Source organism: Lagenorhynchus albirostris, chromosome 5 (assembly GCF_949774975.1).
Source record: "Lagenorhynchus albirostris chromosome 5, mLagAlb1.1, whole genome shotgun sequence".
NCBI lineage: Eukaryota > Metazoa > Chordata > Mammalia > Artiodactyla > Delphinidae > Lagenorhynchus > Lagenorhynchus albirostris.
The window spans coordinates 58,525,788-58,544,914 of record NC_083099.1 but is presented as its reverse complement, the minus strand read 5'-3'; the positions used below and the strand labels follow the sequence as shown (position 1 = coordinate 58,544,914).

Below are 19,127 nucleotides of genomic sequence, written 5' to 3'. Positions count from 1 at the left end.
GTGTGTGTATATACATTTTAAAAGAACGATTTATGGCTAAAAACATTGAACTTTGAGATATCTTCACTGAAAAATTGTTTATTAAGGTGTTAATGTTTTATATAATTGGTTCAATATTTATATAATTTAAAATCTGAGTTGCCCTTGAATAATCCACATATCTACAATACTCACATGTATATAAACTACATTATTTCCTGATATTTAACATAGACTTCTCTAACTTCCATTTATCAGACAAATAAAACATTAATCTTTCAAAGCTACACCTTTAGGAGTTCACAAATTCCTATGTCTTTGAGTTTTTTTTTATTATACTTAAACATTCTTAAAAGAGGAAGCTGAAAGCCCCACACCAAAAGCCTTAATCTGCCTTTCACAATATATATGTGTATCAAATCATCATGATGTACACTTTAAATATCTTACAACTTTGTGAATGACACCTCAATAAAGCTGGAAAAAAAAAATGAAATCACACACAAAAAAGCCTTAATCTGAACCAATGTTGAGAAATGGAGCAACGAACAGGATCTTTTATTCATCACACAGAAAAAATACAGAATATATCTAGTAATTTAGTATTGCCTAAAGAGAATATACTTTGTATTTAGAGAAATAAAAGATTAGTTGTCAGGAGTTGCTTTTGGAGAATGATCAATAAGTGTCTTATCAATGGTCAGATACTGATACCAGGGACCATCGCCTCTTGCACGCATTAGACTTCGTACTTCCAGCTCCTTTAACCTGTAACAAACAGAATGGTGATGTTGTGACTACAGCATTTCCAATTATAAAGTTAATGAATTATCTCCATAAAGAACAACAACTTGAGAGTCTTGCTTTTATGTAAAATATAATGTCCCTCCACAGATCCATATGTATGCATATATCTGATATGTACCTATAAGTAAAATTTGGGACTTATTTTGGCTTTTATTATCTTGCTTATGTAGTTAGCCAATGAATATTGTTTTTAATCACCCAAGCGTCACTTGAATTGATAATCAATTCTCTCCTCCTGTCCCTGCTCTTTGTCTGGACAGATCACTTTCACTTGAATAGTGATAATGCATTTCCTGTCTTCTTGCCTTTTAAATGTTAGGAGAGTCATTTACAGAACGCCTACTATTAAGACCACATACTGTGCCAAGTGCTAGAAATTAAAAGGGAACAAGCCTTCCTGGAGGAGCTCACATCCCCTGTCTATACTGGCTGCCAATCACCATTAGGACAGAAAACTTCTTGAAAGAAGAGCCGGTAACTTATTCACCAGCCACCAGCATCACACTGAGCCTGGTCAACATTGGACGATCCATATTTGTAAAGAAAAGAAAAAAGAAAAACCAGGATTAAGAAAAACATTCTCTGACTCTAAGATCTACTTATTTGTCCTCATCCTTCTTCACAAACTGAATAATCTCTATTTTAGAAAGATACTTTCCTTCTTCCACAGCCAAGCCTTTGCACAAAACTACCACGCATTCCTGGAATAATCCCTTCTCCATCAAGCCTTTTACTTTCCATTTTTATAGACTACATACTAACTTTTTATGACTGGAAATCTGTCACAGTTAAATTATTCACTTTATTAACCTTAACCAGTTTACCAACCCTATCTATGACAGATAATATACCTTTGTGATAGTGTATATAAGAGAATACATTTATCTTTTTTTTAGGATTAAATATCAACCTTTTTCTTTTCTACTCTTTATAATAATATAAAATGCAAGTAATTAAAATATTCATCACAGGGGACTGGTTAAATAAATTATTGTTCACCCATATAATGGACAACCTATGCACCTGTTAAAAAGAATGAGGGAAATCTATATATAGTAACATGGAAGGAGAGGACAGATATATCATTAGGTTGAAAAAGCAAGGTATAAAATGAGTCTGTGTGGCATCTTCCCATTTCATTAAAAAGCAGAGAAAGTCATTTGTGCTATGTATATGTACACATGTACAGAGTATTAAAAATTCTGGAGGACCAAAAATAAATTATCTCTGGGGGAATCAATTACGTAAGACAGTCCCTTTCTATTTTATACCTTTCCTTTAAGCTTCAGTTTTCCAAATACCTAAATATATATTTTTAAAAATGTGTAGGTACTCCCCATTCCATTCTGACACTTGCATCTTTCTTTTAGGAGTAAAAGTCAGGGTCCTGTTTTAGGTTTTTAAAAAATATTTATTTATTTAGGCTGCTCCAGGTCTTAGTTGCAGCACATGGCATCTTCATTGCTGCGTGTGAGATCTTTTTAGTTGCGGCATGCGGACTCTCAGTTGCGGCACGCGTGCAGGATCTAGTTCCCCGACCTGGGACCGAACCCAGGCCCCCTGCATTGGTAGCGCGGAGTCCGACCCACTGGACCACCAGAGGAGTCCCCTGTTTTTGTTTTTATTTTTACTTTGTTTTGTTTTGAAATTGTTTGGGATTGTTATATGTCTAAGAAATTTTGTAATCTGATGTTTTATCAAAGGTATATGTCTGAAGTTCAAAAATGTCCAAAGCTAACTAAGTATGAGGCATAATGCTATTCCATGCTCTTAAATACTTAATGACAGTTCTATATGGTAACTACACATACATGTAATTACATATCTACAAAACAAGCCAATCATATGTTCATTTAATCATTTAAATAGTTTTCAATATCATAGCAATTTTTGTAAACTACAAAATTAGAGCAGAATGAACAGAAAGCAGATCAATGGTAGCCTGGGGCCAAGAGTAAGGGATGGGGATTGACTGAAGGGACAGGAAAGAAACTCACTAGGTGATCATAATGACCTCGATAGTGGTGGTTACAGTTATATATTTTGTCAAAACCCACTGAACTTAATGGGTACTTTTGATTGTATGTAAACCTCATTCCAAACACCAAAATAAATCTCAGAAAAGATCATATTTAAAAGTAGAAAAAGAAAATATGAGTGAACATTAAAAAATAATTTTGGGGCTTCCCTGGTGGCGCAGTGGTTGTCCACCTGCCGATGCAGGGGACACGGGTTCGTGCCCCAGTCCGGGAAGATCCCACATGCCACCGAGTGGCTGGGCCCGTGAGCCGTGGCCCCTGAGCCTGCGCGTCCGGAGCCTGTGCTCCGCAACGGGAGAGGCCACAGCAGTGAGAGGCCCGCGTACAACAACAACAACAACAAAAAAATTTTGGACTTGTGTATTTACTTATTTTATTATTATCAGAGACCTATATATGACACAAAATTCCAGAAGCTAAAGAAAAAGACTGACAAGCTTGACAATCATTAAATGAGTAAATATATTAAAAGCAATTAAAGCATCAGTACACAGTAAGTGTTCAAAAACATATTAGCTACTACTGCATTTTTGTTATCTGAAACATAAAAACATTAAGTTGCAAAAAAATTCTACACTGTCAGAAGACAAATGACAAGCTAGGAAAACATATCTGCAACAAAAACAAAAGGGGCTATTTTAATCAATGCACAAATTAATAGAAAATGGGCAATTTATGAAAAAGAAATATAAACAACCAATAGATATACGAAAAAATACTCAACTTTGTGCCAAAAAATACAAAATTGAAATGATGAGATAACATTTTTCAACTGTCTTATCAGCAAAAATGTTTAGGTTTGATAAATTCCTTTACTTGGAAAGGTATGGAGAAACAGAATTATCCTGTATTGGTGACAGAAAAGACCACTGGTACAACTTTTTAAAGAAGAGTTTGATAAAAGCTATCTAAAATTTAAAGCATAACATTTGGTTTATCAGTGCCACTGCTAGGAATTTATATTCCAGATACACTGAATAAATATGCAAAAATATATGAGGATATTCACCACAGCACAATGTATAATTATCAAAAAACTTGGAAAAAGCCTAAGTACCAACAATAGGTCCCCCACCGGTTAAAAAAATTAAGGCACATCCATCCAGTGCAGCCATTAAAAAGAATAGAGTATATGCTATTACCGAAAGATCAAGATACAGTTGGCCCTATCTATGTTCGGAGGGCCAACTGTTCTATGCCATTTTATATAGGGACTTGAGCATCCTCAGACTGGTATCTACTGGAGGTCCTGGAACAATCCTCCTCAGTTACCAAGGAATGACTGTATATTTACATGAAAGGAAGACAAGGTGCAGAACAGTGCTGATAACAGGATTCCATTTGTGTTAATATATTTTGTAAATGATATATAAAAAATATATTTTTAATGCATAAAATATAAGAGATCATTAAATAGTAGTCACCTCTAAGGATGACACTGGGTGTAAGAAGAAAGGAAATTGGGTGGGGGAGGGGAAGGAGAGGGCTACCTTGCACTTAAAAGAGTCAGGACATTTCAAAAAAGAATTCTTTTTAATCTGACAGATATTATCTCCTAATAGCCTTCTAGTCTCCAACTCATAATCTCCTCTCTAAACAGGCTAATTCTCTCTCCATCTTCACCCTTTTACACAGAGCATCCTACACTGTTGAAATAGTTTTATTAAATTTCTTCCTGTGGTTTGCAACTGTAGGAAAGGATTTTCTTCCCTGCACTCCAACCCCTGCCCTTTTTTTTTTTTTTTTTTTTACCGTAATTCAGCTTTTTCAGCTTCAACTTGAAGGACAGCCATTGTTCTTTCATAATTCTTTTCAGGACTATCAAAGAAAGTTCGGGCAATCCATCTTGATATAGGATGCTACAAGAGAAAATGTGTTTAAAATTAGTGTCTGAAAAGTACTTTGCTTTTCCAGTTTACTATTCTCCTAAAATGACCATCTCAGGTAAATCAGTAACACTTTTATGTATCAACCACTTTATATATTTTTAAAATAATTTTAATTTGTTCGGTAGATACTACCTTTGTCCTCATTTATAGATGAGCAAATTTCACAAGGTTGTACAGTTACTAGGTTGCAGCATCTGCACTCAGACCAGGTCTGTCTGACTCTAAAACCTGTGCTCTTTCCTATTATACTACACTATAAGTATCTTAACTGGCAGATTTTGGAGCCAAACCCGGGGTCTGGTGATCTCAAAATGGTGCTCTTTCCACCAGTCAGCCAAGATAAACTAATTATATGGCTTACCTTAAGATTTAATAATGAAGTATTTCTTTTCTAAAATATAATTCATTCAGATAATAAAACATGATAAGATATACTGTAATCAAGGCCATCTCACTAAAACACTTGTAAAGACAAGTAACAGAATTAATTTTGGGTTTTAGTAGCCATGACAGTATGGTAAAATGACTAATTAACAGTGCAGGCTCTGGAGTCAAGACTGCCTGGGTTCAAATACTGACCCTATCCCTTAGACAGAGCACTTAACCTCTTTTAAGCATCAACTTCCTCATCCCTAAAGCAGAAATAATAATAGTACCATTTACATGCAATGAGATAGTATTTTCAAAACACTTATCATAGTGCCTGCTACACAGTGGGTGTTCAATAAATGACAGCTAGCATTAGTATCAGTACAGTTTTCCCTATGGCATAGAACGTAGGATAAATTCTGACTGTTACTCTCTAGGTTGAGAACACAGTGCAGAGTCAGTCTTTAAAAAACCATAAAGCTTAAGGTAATAAAACAATGCAGAAAATTACCAAAAGTTACTTATAAAAAGTGAGCACAAAATGTATCATTTACTTGTTATAAAAAATTGAATACAAAACTATACCACAATTGCTAAATTAAGATATTAACCAGTACATTGACAAGACACCTAACTGAAAATAACTTTCAGTGACCTATACCAACCTTGAAATATTCCCAGTGCTCTGGGGTATAGCCTTCTGGAATTTCTGCTAACTCAGCTTCACCTAATAAGAGAAAACAGTGATATTCAACTTTAGTATCAGGAGTTTATAATGTTAATTCTTCACTATTTAAGTAAGAAACCAACCTCTTGTGATTTTAAAGAACCTTTTGTTTTGTAGCAATGAAGATATCTAATATTTTAAATTCACTTCAAGCTGGTGGAAAATCATTCATTAGATATTTTTTAGATGTCTTCTATGTGTAACGCATTGTATATAGGCATTATATGAGGGTTCTCGTTTTGTTTTTATATAGTGTAAGAAGATATAATAAAAGACATACTATTCCTCTGGTTTTCCTTAAACATCCTAGACAAAATATTTAGGATTCAAGATGTTAGAAGTACTGTGAGCAGAATTTCCCAGGAGACCTAATAGTTACTATCATTCACAAATCTATTCTTTTTTGGAAGATTATAACTTTATATGTTCCAGGATGGATAAAAAAAGTTCTTCCATCCCTCAGCCTCTTTTCCACCTCTATCTCTTTCTATTTTCCTTATTCAGACTTCTCAAAGCTGGTTTTGGGAAATGAGAAAGAGGAAGAAGACAGGCTTTTTATGTGGCCTATAGAGACAGTGACCTTAAAGGTTTTTGGAGAAAACAAAAAGTTAAAAAAAGAACCACTGTGTGCTATTGCAGATTAAGATTTTGTTATTTTAAAATAAATTCTCATGTTTATGTTTATTTTATTATTTGAAGAACTTTCCCTTATAATATCCATAATTTCTTTTTTATATTAATGTACACAGGTTTTAAAAATTTACTAATTTAGTTGGTGGGGGAGATACTTACCAATGAATACATTCACCAGAGTTATGCCAATTGCTACTGGAATCCCAGTCAACAAAATGTAGAATTTCTGTTAAGATTAAAAAAAAAAAAAAAAAAAGTTTTCACATAACCATTTCCTAACTCCTTTCCTCACACTCAAACTGTCCTCATTACATGATTTCCTTATATTTCTTATAACATAAACTTGCCAAATTGGAGATGCTGTATAAAATTATTTATTTCTGTAATTTTCTTTTGCTCTAGCTTTTAGATGCCTATATTTAGTGTCAAAAATGAAAGAAGAAAGCAAAGACTAATTGTATAATACAATATATATTTAAGTGATTTTTCATTTTTGGTTAAAGCAATGTCATAAAAGAAATTTTTATATTAAGAATAAAAGTGTAAGAAGATGAGGGCGATTTCTGGAGTTTGAGTTGGTCATCACAAGAAAAGTAGGAGCTCAACCATGGAGATGGAGAGGGCATTAAGCACAATGGACAGGCAAGGGAAGGTCTAGAGGGCAGCCAGTGGGTCACAACTTTAGGAACAGTGGCAGAGTCCAGTCTTCCACCTTCTAAGTCTCTACTTTTCTTTACAGAGACTTGAGATACAAACATGCAGTCAATGCCCTGTTTCACTCTCTGAAATCAAAGTTCCTAAACAACAAAGAAATAAAAAATCATATCCCAAAATAATGGAGTTACATATTTAAAGAAGTCCTTCAATGAGTTCTTTGTTAATTTAAAGAATATATTAGTAATATAAATAATTATCCCCAAATGAATCCATTTTCAGTTTTATAATTTATAGATTTTTCTTTTGGTCAGGGAACACAGATGATTTCAAAACACCATAATCTTGAGAAGAAAGGAATGTTTCAATTTTTACCTCCAATATGCATGAATTCTCTTTTTGAAGAAGGAAAGGTTCACTAATTTAAAAATAAATTCAGGGGGCTTCCCTGGTGGTGCAGTGGTTGAGAGTCCGCCTGCGATGCAAGGGACGCAGGTTCGTGCCCCAGTCCGGGAGGATCCCGCATGCCGTGGAGCAGCTAGGCCCATGAGCCACGGCCGCTAAGCCTGCGCGTCCGGAGCCTGTGCTCCACAATGGGAGAGGCCACAACAGTGAGAGGCCCGCGTACCGCAAAAAATAAAAAAAATAAATTCAGTAACAAACCAGACCTTACTACTCAATCTCAACATTTTTCTGAGAAAAAGAATATGAATTTACAAAAAAAAATATTTTATAAAATGAAAGATGTTTTCTAAATAGGAAAAAATTTTCCTATTTATATGTAAAGAGTTTAGTTCAACAAGTTTTAACTCACCATTAATTTCAAAAAACGTCTGTCATAGAATCCAGAAGGCTTGATGATAAACAGTCTTTTCCCATGGTCTCCACTGTGTCGCACAGGAGCTGGAAATATTAAATAACCCTGTTATATACAAGGTTTATAAGGATATACTGTTATATTTTGAGATAAAAGTCAGACTATATGAAAACGTACATGCATAAATGTTTAATATGAATTAAAATAAAATATCCCTTCCAAAAAATGTATATACATATATATATACGATTAAGATAAAAAAATACATGCTTCTTTATTTGAGTACTAAAGGCAGGGAATACTAGGATATCTTTAAACAGAGATTGATGCACTGTTCTAAACTACAGCTCTCCTCATTTTTATTCAACATATTCATCAATATTTTCATCATTTTTATTCATCAATATTCAAGATATTGATATTTATTGAAGAAATATCTAAATGGCTATTTGAATTTGTTTCAGTAGCAGGCAGGGAGATCAGATACTCTTGGTGGGCTACATACCTTTGTTTACCTCTGCAATAAATATTTGCTAATGCTGCAGAAGAAATTAATTTAAATTGCGTCATATGATGAGGCAATATACATTAGGGACTTGATGCAAAATAAATGGAAAGATATTTTTTCAATATCTCTCTAGCAGGAATTTGAACTTGTTCAAAAGAATACACTCTAATATGTCTTGATAAAATCCCTTTATAAGCCATTTCTTCTTTTTTTTAGTTGATATAATAATTTAATAATTATTATATTACATAATTATTATAAATTTTACAAAAATTTTACAAAATATATTAAAAATTTTACAAAAAATTTTTGTAAAAAATAATTTACAATGTTGTGTTTGTTTCTGGTGTACAGCAAAGTGATTCAGTTATAAATATATATATTCCTTTTCATATTCTTCTCCATCATAGTTTATTACAAGATACGGAATATAGTTCCCTTCGCTATACAGTAGGACCTTGTTGTTTATTTTATATAGAGAGTTTGTATCTGCTAATCCCAAACTCCTAATTTATCCCCCTCCCCTTGCTTTCCCTTTTGGTAACCATAAGTTTGTTTTCTATGCCTATGAGTCTGTTTCTCTTTTGCAAAAGTTCCTTTGTATCATATTTTAGATTCCACATATAAGTGATATATAATATTTGTGTTTCTCTGTATGACTTACTTCACTTAGTATGATAATCTCTAGGTCCATCCATGTTGTTGCAAATGCGTAAGCCATTTCTTATTGTAAATATCCTTCTCTTCAAATCCTCTCCCAGACGGTATTTAATCAAGCCTTGCTGAAGATAAACTGAGGCAAAACTCTCACTCTTGGATCTGCTTTCTATGCGATTTCCCTTTCTTGGAAGTCTGGAAGGATCACTATGGCCACTCTAAGCCCTTTCTGCTAAAAGCAGGAAAGGCTCTAACATTACTGAGAAACTGAGGGTTACTATGCTTCTGCTCTGTAACCGCATTCAAGGGAATTTCCCATGAGTCATTGCTGAATAAAAAACTAATTTCCCATTAAAGGAATTTTAATCATAATAGATGTCAGAAAGATTTGTATCCTTTGTTCAAGCTTACATGTCAAGAATGACCTCCCCTCTCCTGAAATCTATTCTTTAGGCCCAGGTGACATCTCATCCTCCAAGAAACCAACATGCTTCCCAACCAGATGAGAGCTCTCCTACCTCTGAACTGCTGTATATTCTACTGATGTGTAAACTTGCTTTCACTGCCCCCACTGAAATATAAGTGTCTTGAAGGCAGGAACTGTCTTGAATTTTGATACCACCTGCAGCAGCTTGCAATGAATTTAGAAGGTTAATTCACAAGAGAATTAGAAGCTGGCACAAGTTTACTAAGTATAAATCATCTACTAAGGCTTTAAAATAACAAGAGAATTTGACAAGGTAAGTATGTATTTCTGCAAATCATTTGAAAGGTACAATAGAAATTTCTGTGGACTAGATGAAAAAAATGGGCTGGATAACAGTACAAACCACCGTTAATTCAATAAATATTTAAGTGCCTACTATGTACAGGTCTTATGCTAGGTCTATAGTATAAGAGGGATTTAGATTCTGCTGGGAGGAAAAAATAGATAATTACAAATCTATATTGTAAAAGACAACAATCTTTGTTGTCTTTGTTGTCTATAAGGACAACAAAGGAAAGAAACAGGATGTAGTGTCAGAAAAGAAAAGGCTCAGAAGTAAAGCCCCCCTTTAGACAGGCTGGTGGAGTTGGGGAGGTATGAGGAAGGCACATTATAAACTGAGAGAAGTAGCAAGTTAGAAGAAATCTGTAATGGGTAATTGGTTGATTGATTATACCCAAAAGGTGCTGATTACTTAATGCAGTAACCTGCCAAAGGGCTCTCTCACAATTTCTATGAATGGCCTGAATGTGGTGGAGATGGTATTCCTGATGATACAGAGCTACTGCTACAAGAGTGGCTACTACACTAATGATGAAATAGGATCCCCCCAAAAGTCCTCCTACACACTTACAAAAGGCTGAATCTAAAAGGATTAAGTATAGTAAGTGGAAAGTCCTACTTGAACACTCCAGAAGTTTAGTGGCTCACAAACTTAAGAAAAGTCACTGGTGGGAGTTCCCTGGTGGCCTAATGGTTAGGATTCTGGGCTTTCACTGCCATGGCCCAGGTTCAATCCCTGGTCAGGGAATTGAGATCCCGCAAGCTGCATGGCGTGGCCAAAAACAAAAAAAGAAAAAGTCATTGGTGTCATGTGGATGTGGTTAACCAAAAAATCCCAAAGGTAATCCAATCTTAATCTGATGTACCAGAAATACAGGGTAAAAACAGAAGGAGCCCTCCACCTCCATGTCTTACCAGACCTGTGGAAGTGTGTCCATCCCAGAGTACACTGTTTTAGAGGGACAATCTGGAGCACGTCCTAAGTTAAGCAACCAGGACGGCAAACAACCTGGAAATTGACCTACTGAAACTGAAAGAACTGAAGGTGACTGGCCTACAAAAAAGAAGTCAGGATAGAGACCAGAGAAGTGCCTTTAAATAGCTGAAGGCTGTCCAATGACAAAGGCTTACACTATTCTGCACTGACCTGAAAGGAAGAACTAGGATCAATGTGTGGAAGAGTAATTTTTGGCTTAATACAAGGAAGAAGTTTCTAACAATTTTAGTGGTTGAAAATAAAATTGGACTGCCTCCCCAGTCCCCATTATGGAGTTATTTGAGTATCACTAATGGAAGGTAACAAGGATTAGCATACTACAGGGGGTGGCCTATAAGATTTCTAAGGTCCTTTCCCTCAAAGAATCTGAATAGATGGCCTCTCTTAGAATAAAAAGACGTACCTTTCCTACTGATCAATCTCAATGGTTTCCTTCCAACACCAAGAACTCTTTCCTGCTTTCAGGTCTTTGCACTTAACCTTCCTCTTTGCTTGGAAGCTTTTCCTCAAGCTCTTTGAATGGCTAGCTCCTCACCCCATCCTTCAGAGGTAAGATCAAATGTTACCTCTTCAAAGAAGTTTTCTCTGACTACCCTATATCCACAGCTGGTCTCCCACTTATTCTCCTTAGTATCATTTGGTTATTTCCTCTAGAACAATAAGCACTAAGCTGAATCATTCAGTAGTGTATCTCCAGTGCACTTTAGTGTCTGCCACATGGTAGGAACTCCATAAATATTGTTGAATTTACATTTCTTAAGTAAATTTAATGTTGGTAGGGGATCTTTCTTTAGTCCCTGAAAGTAAATCTTCTCAGAAGAGACAGTATACTCCCAACTTTCCCTTTCAATCAGACGGACAGACAGACAGACAGACACACACACACAGAGAAACACGTAAGGATTAAACTTTATGTGGGGTTTTAGGGACAACTGATTACAAATGACAGTATTAGTAGATGTGGAAAGTGTAACAAACAAAAAAAACTATGGAAGAAAGCTTGAGCTGGCTGCATTCTAGCAATATTAAACAGTTAGTAATGTGAACTTCTTGCTTTCTTTACATATAATTACCCTACTGTTAAACAACAATTATTCATGCCATTAAATGTGTTAGGTAACTGTTATACTATTAACTGTTCTAAAGGATATTTTACAGCACTAAACTCTTTTCAAATATTCTGAGCCTTCATGATTTGTTGTTGTAGTAGGGCTATCTGCTTACAATCTAAAATTATTAGAGTGAACATTCCTTACAACCAGGTGACTGCCAGGATTTCTGGAACTCAATCCTTCTGCCACAAAAATAGGCATTTTCCTCCACTCTCTACAGCCTGGAATGTCTCAATTAAGGTACTGAGTAATTATGTGGAACTAAGGTTTCACTAACCAATTTTTTTTAATGCAAATAACTTCAGGAAAGTTATGCTTTGGACAATTGTGATACTTGTGAGGATCAAATAAGATAATATCAGATTTTTTTGTGTCTCCAAGACAACACCCAAAATTGGTCATTTTCTTTCCCTCATTCTCAGACTATTCCCAGTTAATGGCACCACCAACTCAATTACCCAGGCTAAAAAATCTCAGTCATCTTCCTGTGCCTCATTCATCAGTTGTCAAGGCCTCTTGATTCTAAAATTCAAACTTTCCATTTCTCTCCAAGACCTTTTCACCTCAGTGGCTTAAGAAATCAACATGCCTGATGAGCCATCCAATATTCAGAAGCATCTTCCTAAAACATACTACTGATGCTGCTCTTCTGCTAAAATACTCTCGGGTGCCTACAAAATCGTTAAGATACTTTGGCTTTGTATTCAGTCCCTCCCCTAATTAGGTCCTAACTTCTCTTTTTTTAACCTTCTCTCTCAACACCTACCTATCCCAAGAGCCCCATATTCAGATATATCTGAAAACACATCCTTTACTTTTCCATCAATTGCACCTGTTAAAACTATCCCTAGAATCCAGTTAACATGCCTCATCATCCATGTCTGAATTAAGTCCACACTACTTCGTTTAATACTCTTCTCAGGTTTTAAAGCCATAATTATATGCACATCAGCCTTCAACATAAAAGTTCTCTGCAGCTGAGGGGAGAACTTAAGCTTATTTCTAGAATCCCTTGATGTTTGACATTTAATAAATAATTAAACAGAATACTTTTATCTGCTTATTTTCTGAGAAAGGTTTTCACTGAGAGTGATTGATGATAACATGACAGTACTAGATGTTTAAGAAAGGTGAGACCACAGGGCCCTGTAGAAGGTAATGCCCAGTGCTGTAGATTTTTCCCACTCACTCTTTACCACTACCTTTGAGGTAAGTTAAAATTATCACTCTCTTTTTAGAAACAAAACAAAACAGTTCTTATGGTAAGAGACAAGTTCATTCAAAATGACATTTCTAGAAAGATGCAAAATTATGCAGAAACACATTTCAGGGTTATAAATACTTGTCAGTGGGAAAGAGATTAGTTTTATTTTATTTCCGTGTCAACAGAAAATAAGCACACTTGTAATAAAATCCTCTTTTTTTTTCTTTCTAAATCCTCTTTTTTAACGATGAAGAAATGCAGGTTTGGAGCAATTAAGTGCCTTCCACTTAGCTTCCCAGATGTGATGACCCAAGCTCACAGAGTTACTAAACTCTGGAGGTAGGATTTAAACCTAGGTGGTCTATATCCAGAGGAAACAAAACCAGACAAGGTTCTCTCCTCTGTTGGATCTTACGTTCTCCTAGAGGCAGACATAAACAATAATATAAAACAGATTACAACCTTTCATTCCACAGTGATAGATTAGGTTTCACATGCAAAATACCTTTGAAAGCAGGTACACTGCTGAAACACAGTAACCTCACTATAGCTATCACATCCTTTCCTGCTCCCAGTGGAAAGGGTGTAGATTACCTGCGAGGATCCTTCCAGAACTCCAAGAATGGGGAATAGTGTATAAATGGGATCTAGGGGAGAAATTTTACCTCAGTTTATCTCCGGGTAGGCATGATTAAGTACTATGGGGGGAGGGGGTATTTGAAGAGGATATTTGTAATCAGAAATGGCTTACAAAGGAATTTTATCAAAGAATGTAAGCACATGTAGTTTTGTAACAGGTTCAAATTCCTACCGGAAATTTGTTCAATGCCACTTTTTTTCCTTTCCATTTTTCCAGCAAGTCCCTCATGGCATCAGTGTATAATGCCTCATCATGTGAAGTGACATAATTCAAATTAAGTTGGGAGAAGAGCAGTAAACAGAAAAAGATATTTTTAAGTTGGAGAAGAATCTTTTGGGCTTTAAATTTCACTTCCTCTGTATCTACTTGTATTGCATAGGACAAATCGCTTACAGTATATTTTTGATCAAGAGGATTAAATGAATACCTTTAATATCTTAGAATGGTGCCCGGCACATAATGTGTGCTCAATAAATGTTAGTTCCCATTATTATTATTCACTTAATACAGTAGTGCATTATTTTTGTAATAATTGAGTCACAGTTTCCTCATCTGTAAAATGGGGTAACACTGTACTCACTTTGCAGAATCCAAAAGGGAATAAAGCAGACTGAATACAAAGCATTTGATGCTTTGCTATTATGATTATTCATTCTCCTAGAGTTCAATCCACAGTCTCCAAGAGGCTCCAAATAATCCTCCCATGACTGCACTGACTTTCCTAAGATCTAGGAACTTTTTCTTCATAGGTCCCTTCCTCTCTAAGAAGACATTAAAAATAATTATTTTATGATTCCGTTGATATAAAACGAATACAATTCAGGCTGGATTCAGCATCACATATGCATTAACATTATAGCCCTAACATTATAGCCCTTTCCTTCTGATTTTAAAAGAAATTCAAATTAAAACATTTTCGTGGACACCTAAAAGTATCATGAAGGCACTGTGCCTAGCAGATGAGTTAGCCCTGAGCCTCTCCACCTGTCCATATATCAATATTATTACTTAGCATCAGCGGGCTCCTCAGCAACATGACTTCCCACCTTGTGAGATTAAAACGTACCGCAGGTGGATACAAAGAATCTTGGTGCCTCAGAGACATGGGTCTCAGCTCTTTGCCTTTCTAACATCAGCTTCATCCGCAAATTACCACCAACAGGACAGGTGAATGACAAAGCGTCTCACAAATTCTAATTAATTACTTAAACACGATCGATTTGATTACTCCAGGAAAACCTTCAGTCTCCTCACATAGCCCATGCTCCGTCTCTCAAGTCCCAAGTCCTCAATTTCTCCCAGCTCTCTCCGGATTCCACCAAGGTCACCCGGGAAGAGTCCTCCATCTCTCCTCCCGCGTTTCTTGATAGCGCTTTCTCCCAAAGCCAGTACCCACCGACAGTCTTCGGAAAGTCACGGGTGAGGAAGCCCCCGAATACAAGTCTAGTATCAAGGCGGCGGCCAGACAGAGCGGCCACTGCAGAGACCGAAACCCGCTGTAATAAACTCATGGCCGCCATGGCTACTACGGGCAAGAGAAGAGCGGGCAAATGTAACGGGAGCCGAGAGAGCCAATTTCTCAACGAGGGCGAAGCCGGAAAGTGGCCATGTTGAGTGAGGGCAAAGCCAATTCCTGTTCTCGTCATCCGGTCGGCGTGAGACGCCGGAAGTGACATCATTGTTGGCGGAAATGCGGTTTGCTTACTTATGCGGAAAAATGGCTGCTGCCAGTTTGGCTGTTTTCTGCCGGAGAGTGTCGGTGGCCCTGAAGGGTTCCAGGTCGTTAATAAGTCCTCAGGCCCCTGCTAGCACAAGGTAAGTGATGTGAGGAGTAGGTCTGTCCACTTCTCCAACTTTGGTTCTTGTTTGGTTGGCGAGATACTGAGAAACGCTTAGGGATGGAAAGGCCTCTGGGATGGCTGGGCCCGAGCCCACCTCCGTGAGGAGTGAGTGACCTTGGAGAAGTCCCCCACCTGCGACATTTCCGTATCTTCCTCAAACATTTTGTTGCCACCTGCTGTGGACCAGGCAGTCGTGGGGGCTGTAGAAAACCAGTATTTGTTGAACTAAACCTAGAGGTGCGGAAGCATCCTGTTCGGCTGGGTGAGTTGGAAAAAACTTCACTGAAGAGCTTTTGGCTGTGGAACTGAAGGCTGTGTCAGATTTGGATGGATTTAAAAAGGGGTGGGAGGGTGTACGCCCAGAGTCTGTCAAAAAGAGATTGTTCAGTAAATGTTGCGTGAATAAATGAAGGTAGCCAAATGAAGGTAGTCATTTTTTTTTTAAAGGAAGTAATGTATGTGCTCTTGAATCCAGCACATTTATTGGGCATCTCTCAGATATAGTGAACTTACATTAACCTCAGAGATAAGCAATTTTTTTGGTTTGTTTTTTGCAGAGGTTCAGGGGTTGTAACTGGAAAAGTAGCAAACTTGAATTAATCGTCTCTTCTATCTCATCATCGTTTTTCCTTAAAAAAAAATTCTGGATTTTTATCATTACTGTTGAATAAATATCTGTTCATTTACAGACACTTTGGAAAATAGGGTAAAGTGCTTTGAAGAAGAAAGTAAACATCAACTATGGTTTTACCATTCAGAGATAAACAGATTTTCTTCTATTCTTTTTAACTTTGAATATATAGACATACATGAGATTTTAAAATAAAATCAGGATAATATTTACGTATATGCATTTTTGTGTTCTACCCTTGTTTCTCCAACTTTTTATTTTAAAAAATTTCAAACCAAAAGGAAAGTTGTAAGAGTAGTACAAAGAATAACCGTATACTCTGCACCTATGTTAACCAATCCTCAGCATTTTGTCACATTTTCTATACTTTTTATATCCATGCCTTTATTTTTCTGAACTATTTGAGGCATGTCAGAATTGCAAACATCATGACACTTCAGCATATATCTCCTAAGAACAAGAACACTTTTTTTTTTAATTAATTTATTTATTTTTGGCTGTGTTGGGTCTTCGTTGCTGTGCACGGGCTTTCTCTAGTTGCGGCGAGCAGGGGCTGCTACTTGTTGTGGTGCGCAGGCTTCTCATTGCAGTGGTTTCTCTTGTCGCAGGGCACGGGCTCTAGGTGCGCGGGCTTCAGTAGTTGTAGCATGCGGACTCAGTAGTTGTGGCTCGCAGGCTCTAGAGCACAGGCTCAGTAGTTGTGGCACACGGGCTTAGTTGCTCCGTGGCATGTGGGATCTTCCCTGACCAGGGCTCGAACCCGTGTCCCCTGCATTGGCAGGTGGATTCTTAACGACTGCGCCACCAGGGAAGTCCCAAGAACGCTGTCTTAACCACAATACTACAATGATCACACTGGGGAATTTTTTTTTTCTTTCTTAATTTTTAATTCAGAGTCCAGTCAATGAACATTTATCCTGTTAATTGTCGTGTATCATCAGTCTTCTTTAATCCAGAATGGTTCGTTTTTTCTCTTTCATGATATTGACATTTTTAATAAGGTCAGCCTTTTTAGAATATTCCTTCATTTGGATTTGTCTGATTGTTTCCTCATGATTAGATTCACGTTAAATTTTTCTAGGTAGGAATACAACATTTGTTATACACTTCATTATTGTATTTTAAGTTATTTCTCCAGGTCATTAAATATTCTTTATAAACATGACTTTTAGATTACTGCATAATAGATTATCATACAGATGCACAATAATGTTTTTAACCATTCCCCAGTTGCACATTTACATTATTATCAGCTTTTTGATATCATATATAATGCTTTAATAGACTTTTTAAAAGTATAATTGACTTAAAATATTATATTAGTTTCAGGTGTACAACATAGTGATTCTATATTTTTATACATTACAAAATGATCACCACAATAGACACTTTGATTTATCAATTCCCATCTATGATAATTTGTCCTTTTTAAAAAAAATTTATTTATTTTTTATTTATTTGGTTGCATCAAGTCTTAGTTGTGGCAGGCAGGCTCCTTAATTGTGGCTCGAGGGCTCCTTAGTTGTAACATGTGTGGGCTCCTTGGTTGTGGCATGTGAACTCTTAGTTGCTGCATGCATGTGGGATCTAGTTCCCAGACCCAGACCCCCTGCATTGGGAGCTTGGAGTCTTAACCACTGTGCCACCAGGGGAGTCCCTCTGATAATTTCTTTAGTTGAAATTTCTAAATTCAGTGGAATTACTGGGTTAAAGGAGGAAGCATTGGGGTCTCTGATGTGTTGCAAAATTAAAGTTCAGAATGTTTTTATCTGCTTATATGCCCACTAGCCACATTTGAAGAACTTAAAAATGTTACCTTAAAATATAATTATGTCGGGCTTCCCTGGTGGTGCAGTGGTTGGGAATCCGCCTGCCAAGGCAGGGGACACGGGTTTGAACCCTGGTCCGGGAAGCTCCCACATGCCGTGGAGCAACTAAGCTCGTGCGCCACAACTGCTGGGCCTGCGCTCTGGAGCCCGCGAGCCACAACTCCTGAGGTCTGGGCGCCTGGAGCCCGTGTTCTGCAACAGGAGAGGCCACCTCAATGGGAAGCCCGTGTGCTGCAACGAAGAGTGGCCCCCGCTCACCGCAACTAGAGAAAACCCGTGCACAGCAACAGAGACCCAATGCAGCCAAAAATAAATTAATTAATTAATTTAAAAAAATACCTTTAAAATATATAATTATGTCAATATATTGGCTCTGAAGTTACAGGATAGCAACATATATAATGGCATGTTAAAAATAATTTCTAAAGCATTTTATGAGTTTATTGTTTTTTGGGCAGAAACCCCAAGTTGGTTTTTTGACATTGTAGATGAGGAAATGATTCCGTTTATTGCTTATAAAATCCAAATGTTGTGAAACTTGAATCACTTGTTTCTATATGTTCAGTTGCAGGTTTTCTCTTTGTCTGTTGACTAAGAATACACCAAATGTCACATCTTTTCATCAGTGTAGATTACTTCATACCACATTGTCTAGGAGAGGACTGGAAGAATTTTTTGATGACCCAAAGAATTGGGGGGAAGAAAAAGTGAAATCTGGTGAGATATTTGGGTTGACCTATGTTAAATAATTTTATTGAACTCTCTGTCATTTTGGGATTATTTATCCAGTTTGGGAATTACTTAAGTGTTTCCTTTTTTGATTTCCTTTGGGAATGTCTATTAGAGAAGATTAGAAGGACAGTATAATAGTAGAGTTAACTGTTCCTTGGAAGGTTGGCAAAAGGTTTAGAAGAGGAGTAGGTTGAAATTAACTAAGGTGCGGTTTGGGGTTTGTTTTACATTTCATTTTTTTAGAGATAGTTGAATATTAATTTATAATGATACTAAGTATTTTGACATTAGAC

General features: G+C 36.6%; 2 protein-coding genes across 7 annotated transcripts in view; one reads left to right on the top strand and one right to left on the bottom strand.

The window, feature by feature from the left end:
- Positions 1–508: 508 nt before the first annotated feature.
- On the bottom strand, positions 509–15,359 carry NDUFB5 (NADH:ubiquinone oxidoreductase subunit B5). 2 transcript variants are annotated; one of them, XM_060149245.1, is made up of 6 exons: positions 15,198–15,359; positions 7,912–8,000; positions 6,603–6,669; positions 5,749–5,810; positions 4,578–4,684; positions 509–747 (listed from the first exon to the last, which is right to left on the bottom strand). In XM_060149245.1, the coding sequence occupies exons 1-6, from the start codon at positions 15,319–15,321 to the stop codon at positions 627–629; spliced, it is 570 nt and encodes a 189-aa protein (XP_060005228.1). In that variant the 5' UTR covers positions 15,322–15,359; the 3' UTR covers positions 509–626. The 2 variants fall into 2 exon arrangements, with proteins under 2 accessions (XP_060005228.1, XP_060005230.1); XM_060149247.1 differs by lacking the exon at positions 4,578–4,684.
- Positions 15,360–15,491: 132 nt separating this feature from the next.
- MRPL47 (mitochondrial ribosomal protein L47) overlaps positions 15,492–19,127 on the top strand; it is a 32,880-nt gene continuing 29,244 nt past the window's right edge. For 2 of the 5 annotated variants that reach the window (XR_009540680.1, XM_060150046.1), the window contains exons 1-2: positions 15,492–15,616; positions 18,668–18,819. Coding sequence is in view for 3 of the 5 variants with exons in the window: in XM_060150046.1 (XP_060006029.1) it covers positions 15,492–15,616; positions 18,668–18,819 (277 nt within the window). In the remaining 2 variants the exon portion in view is untranslated. The remainder of the gene's footprint in view (positions 15,617–18,667; positions 18,820–19,127) is intronic. The other 3 variants (XM_060150048.1, XM_060150047.1, XM_060150049.1) reach the window with 3 other exon arrangements.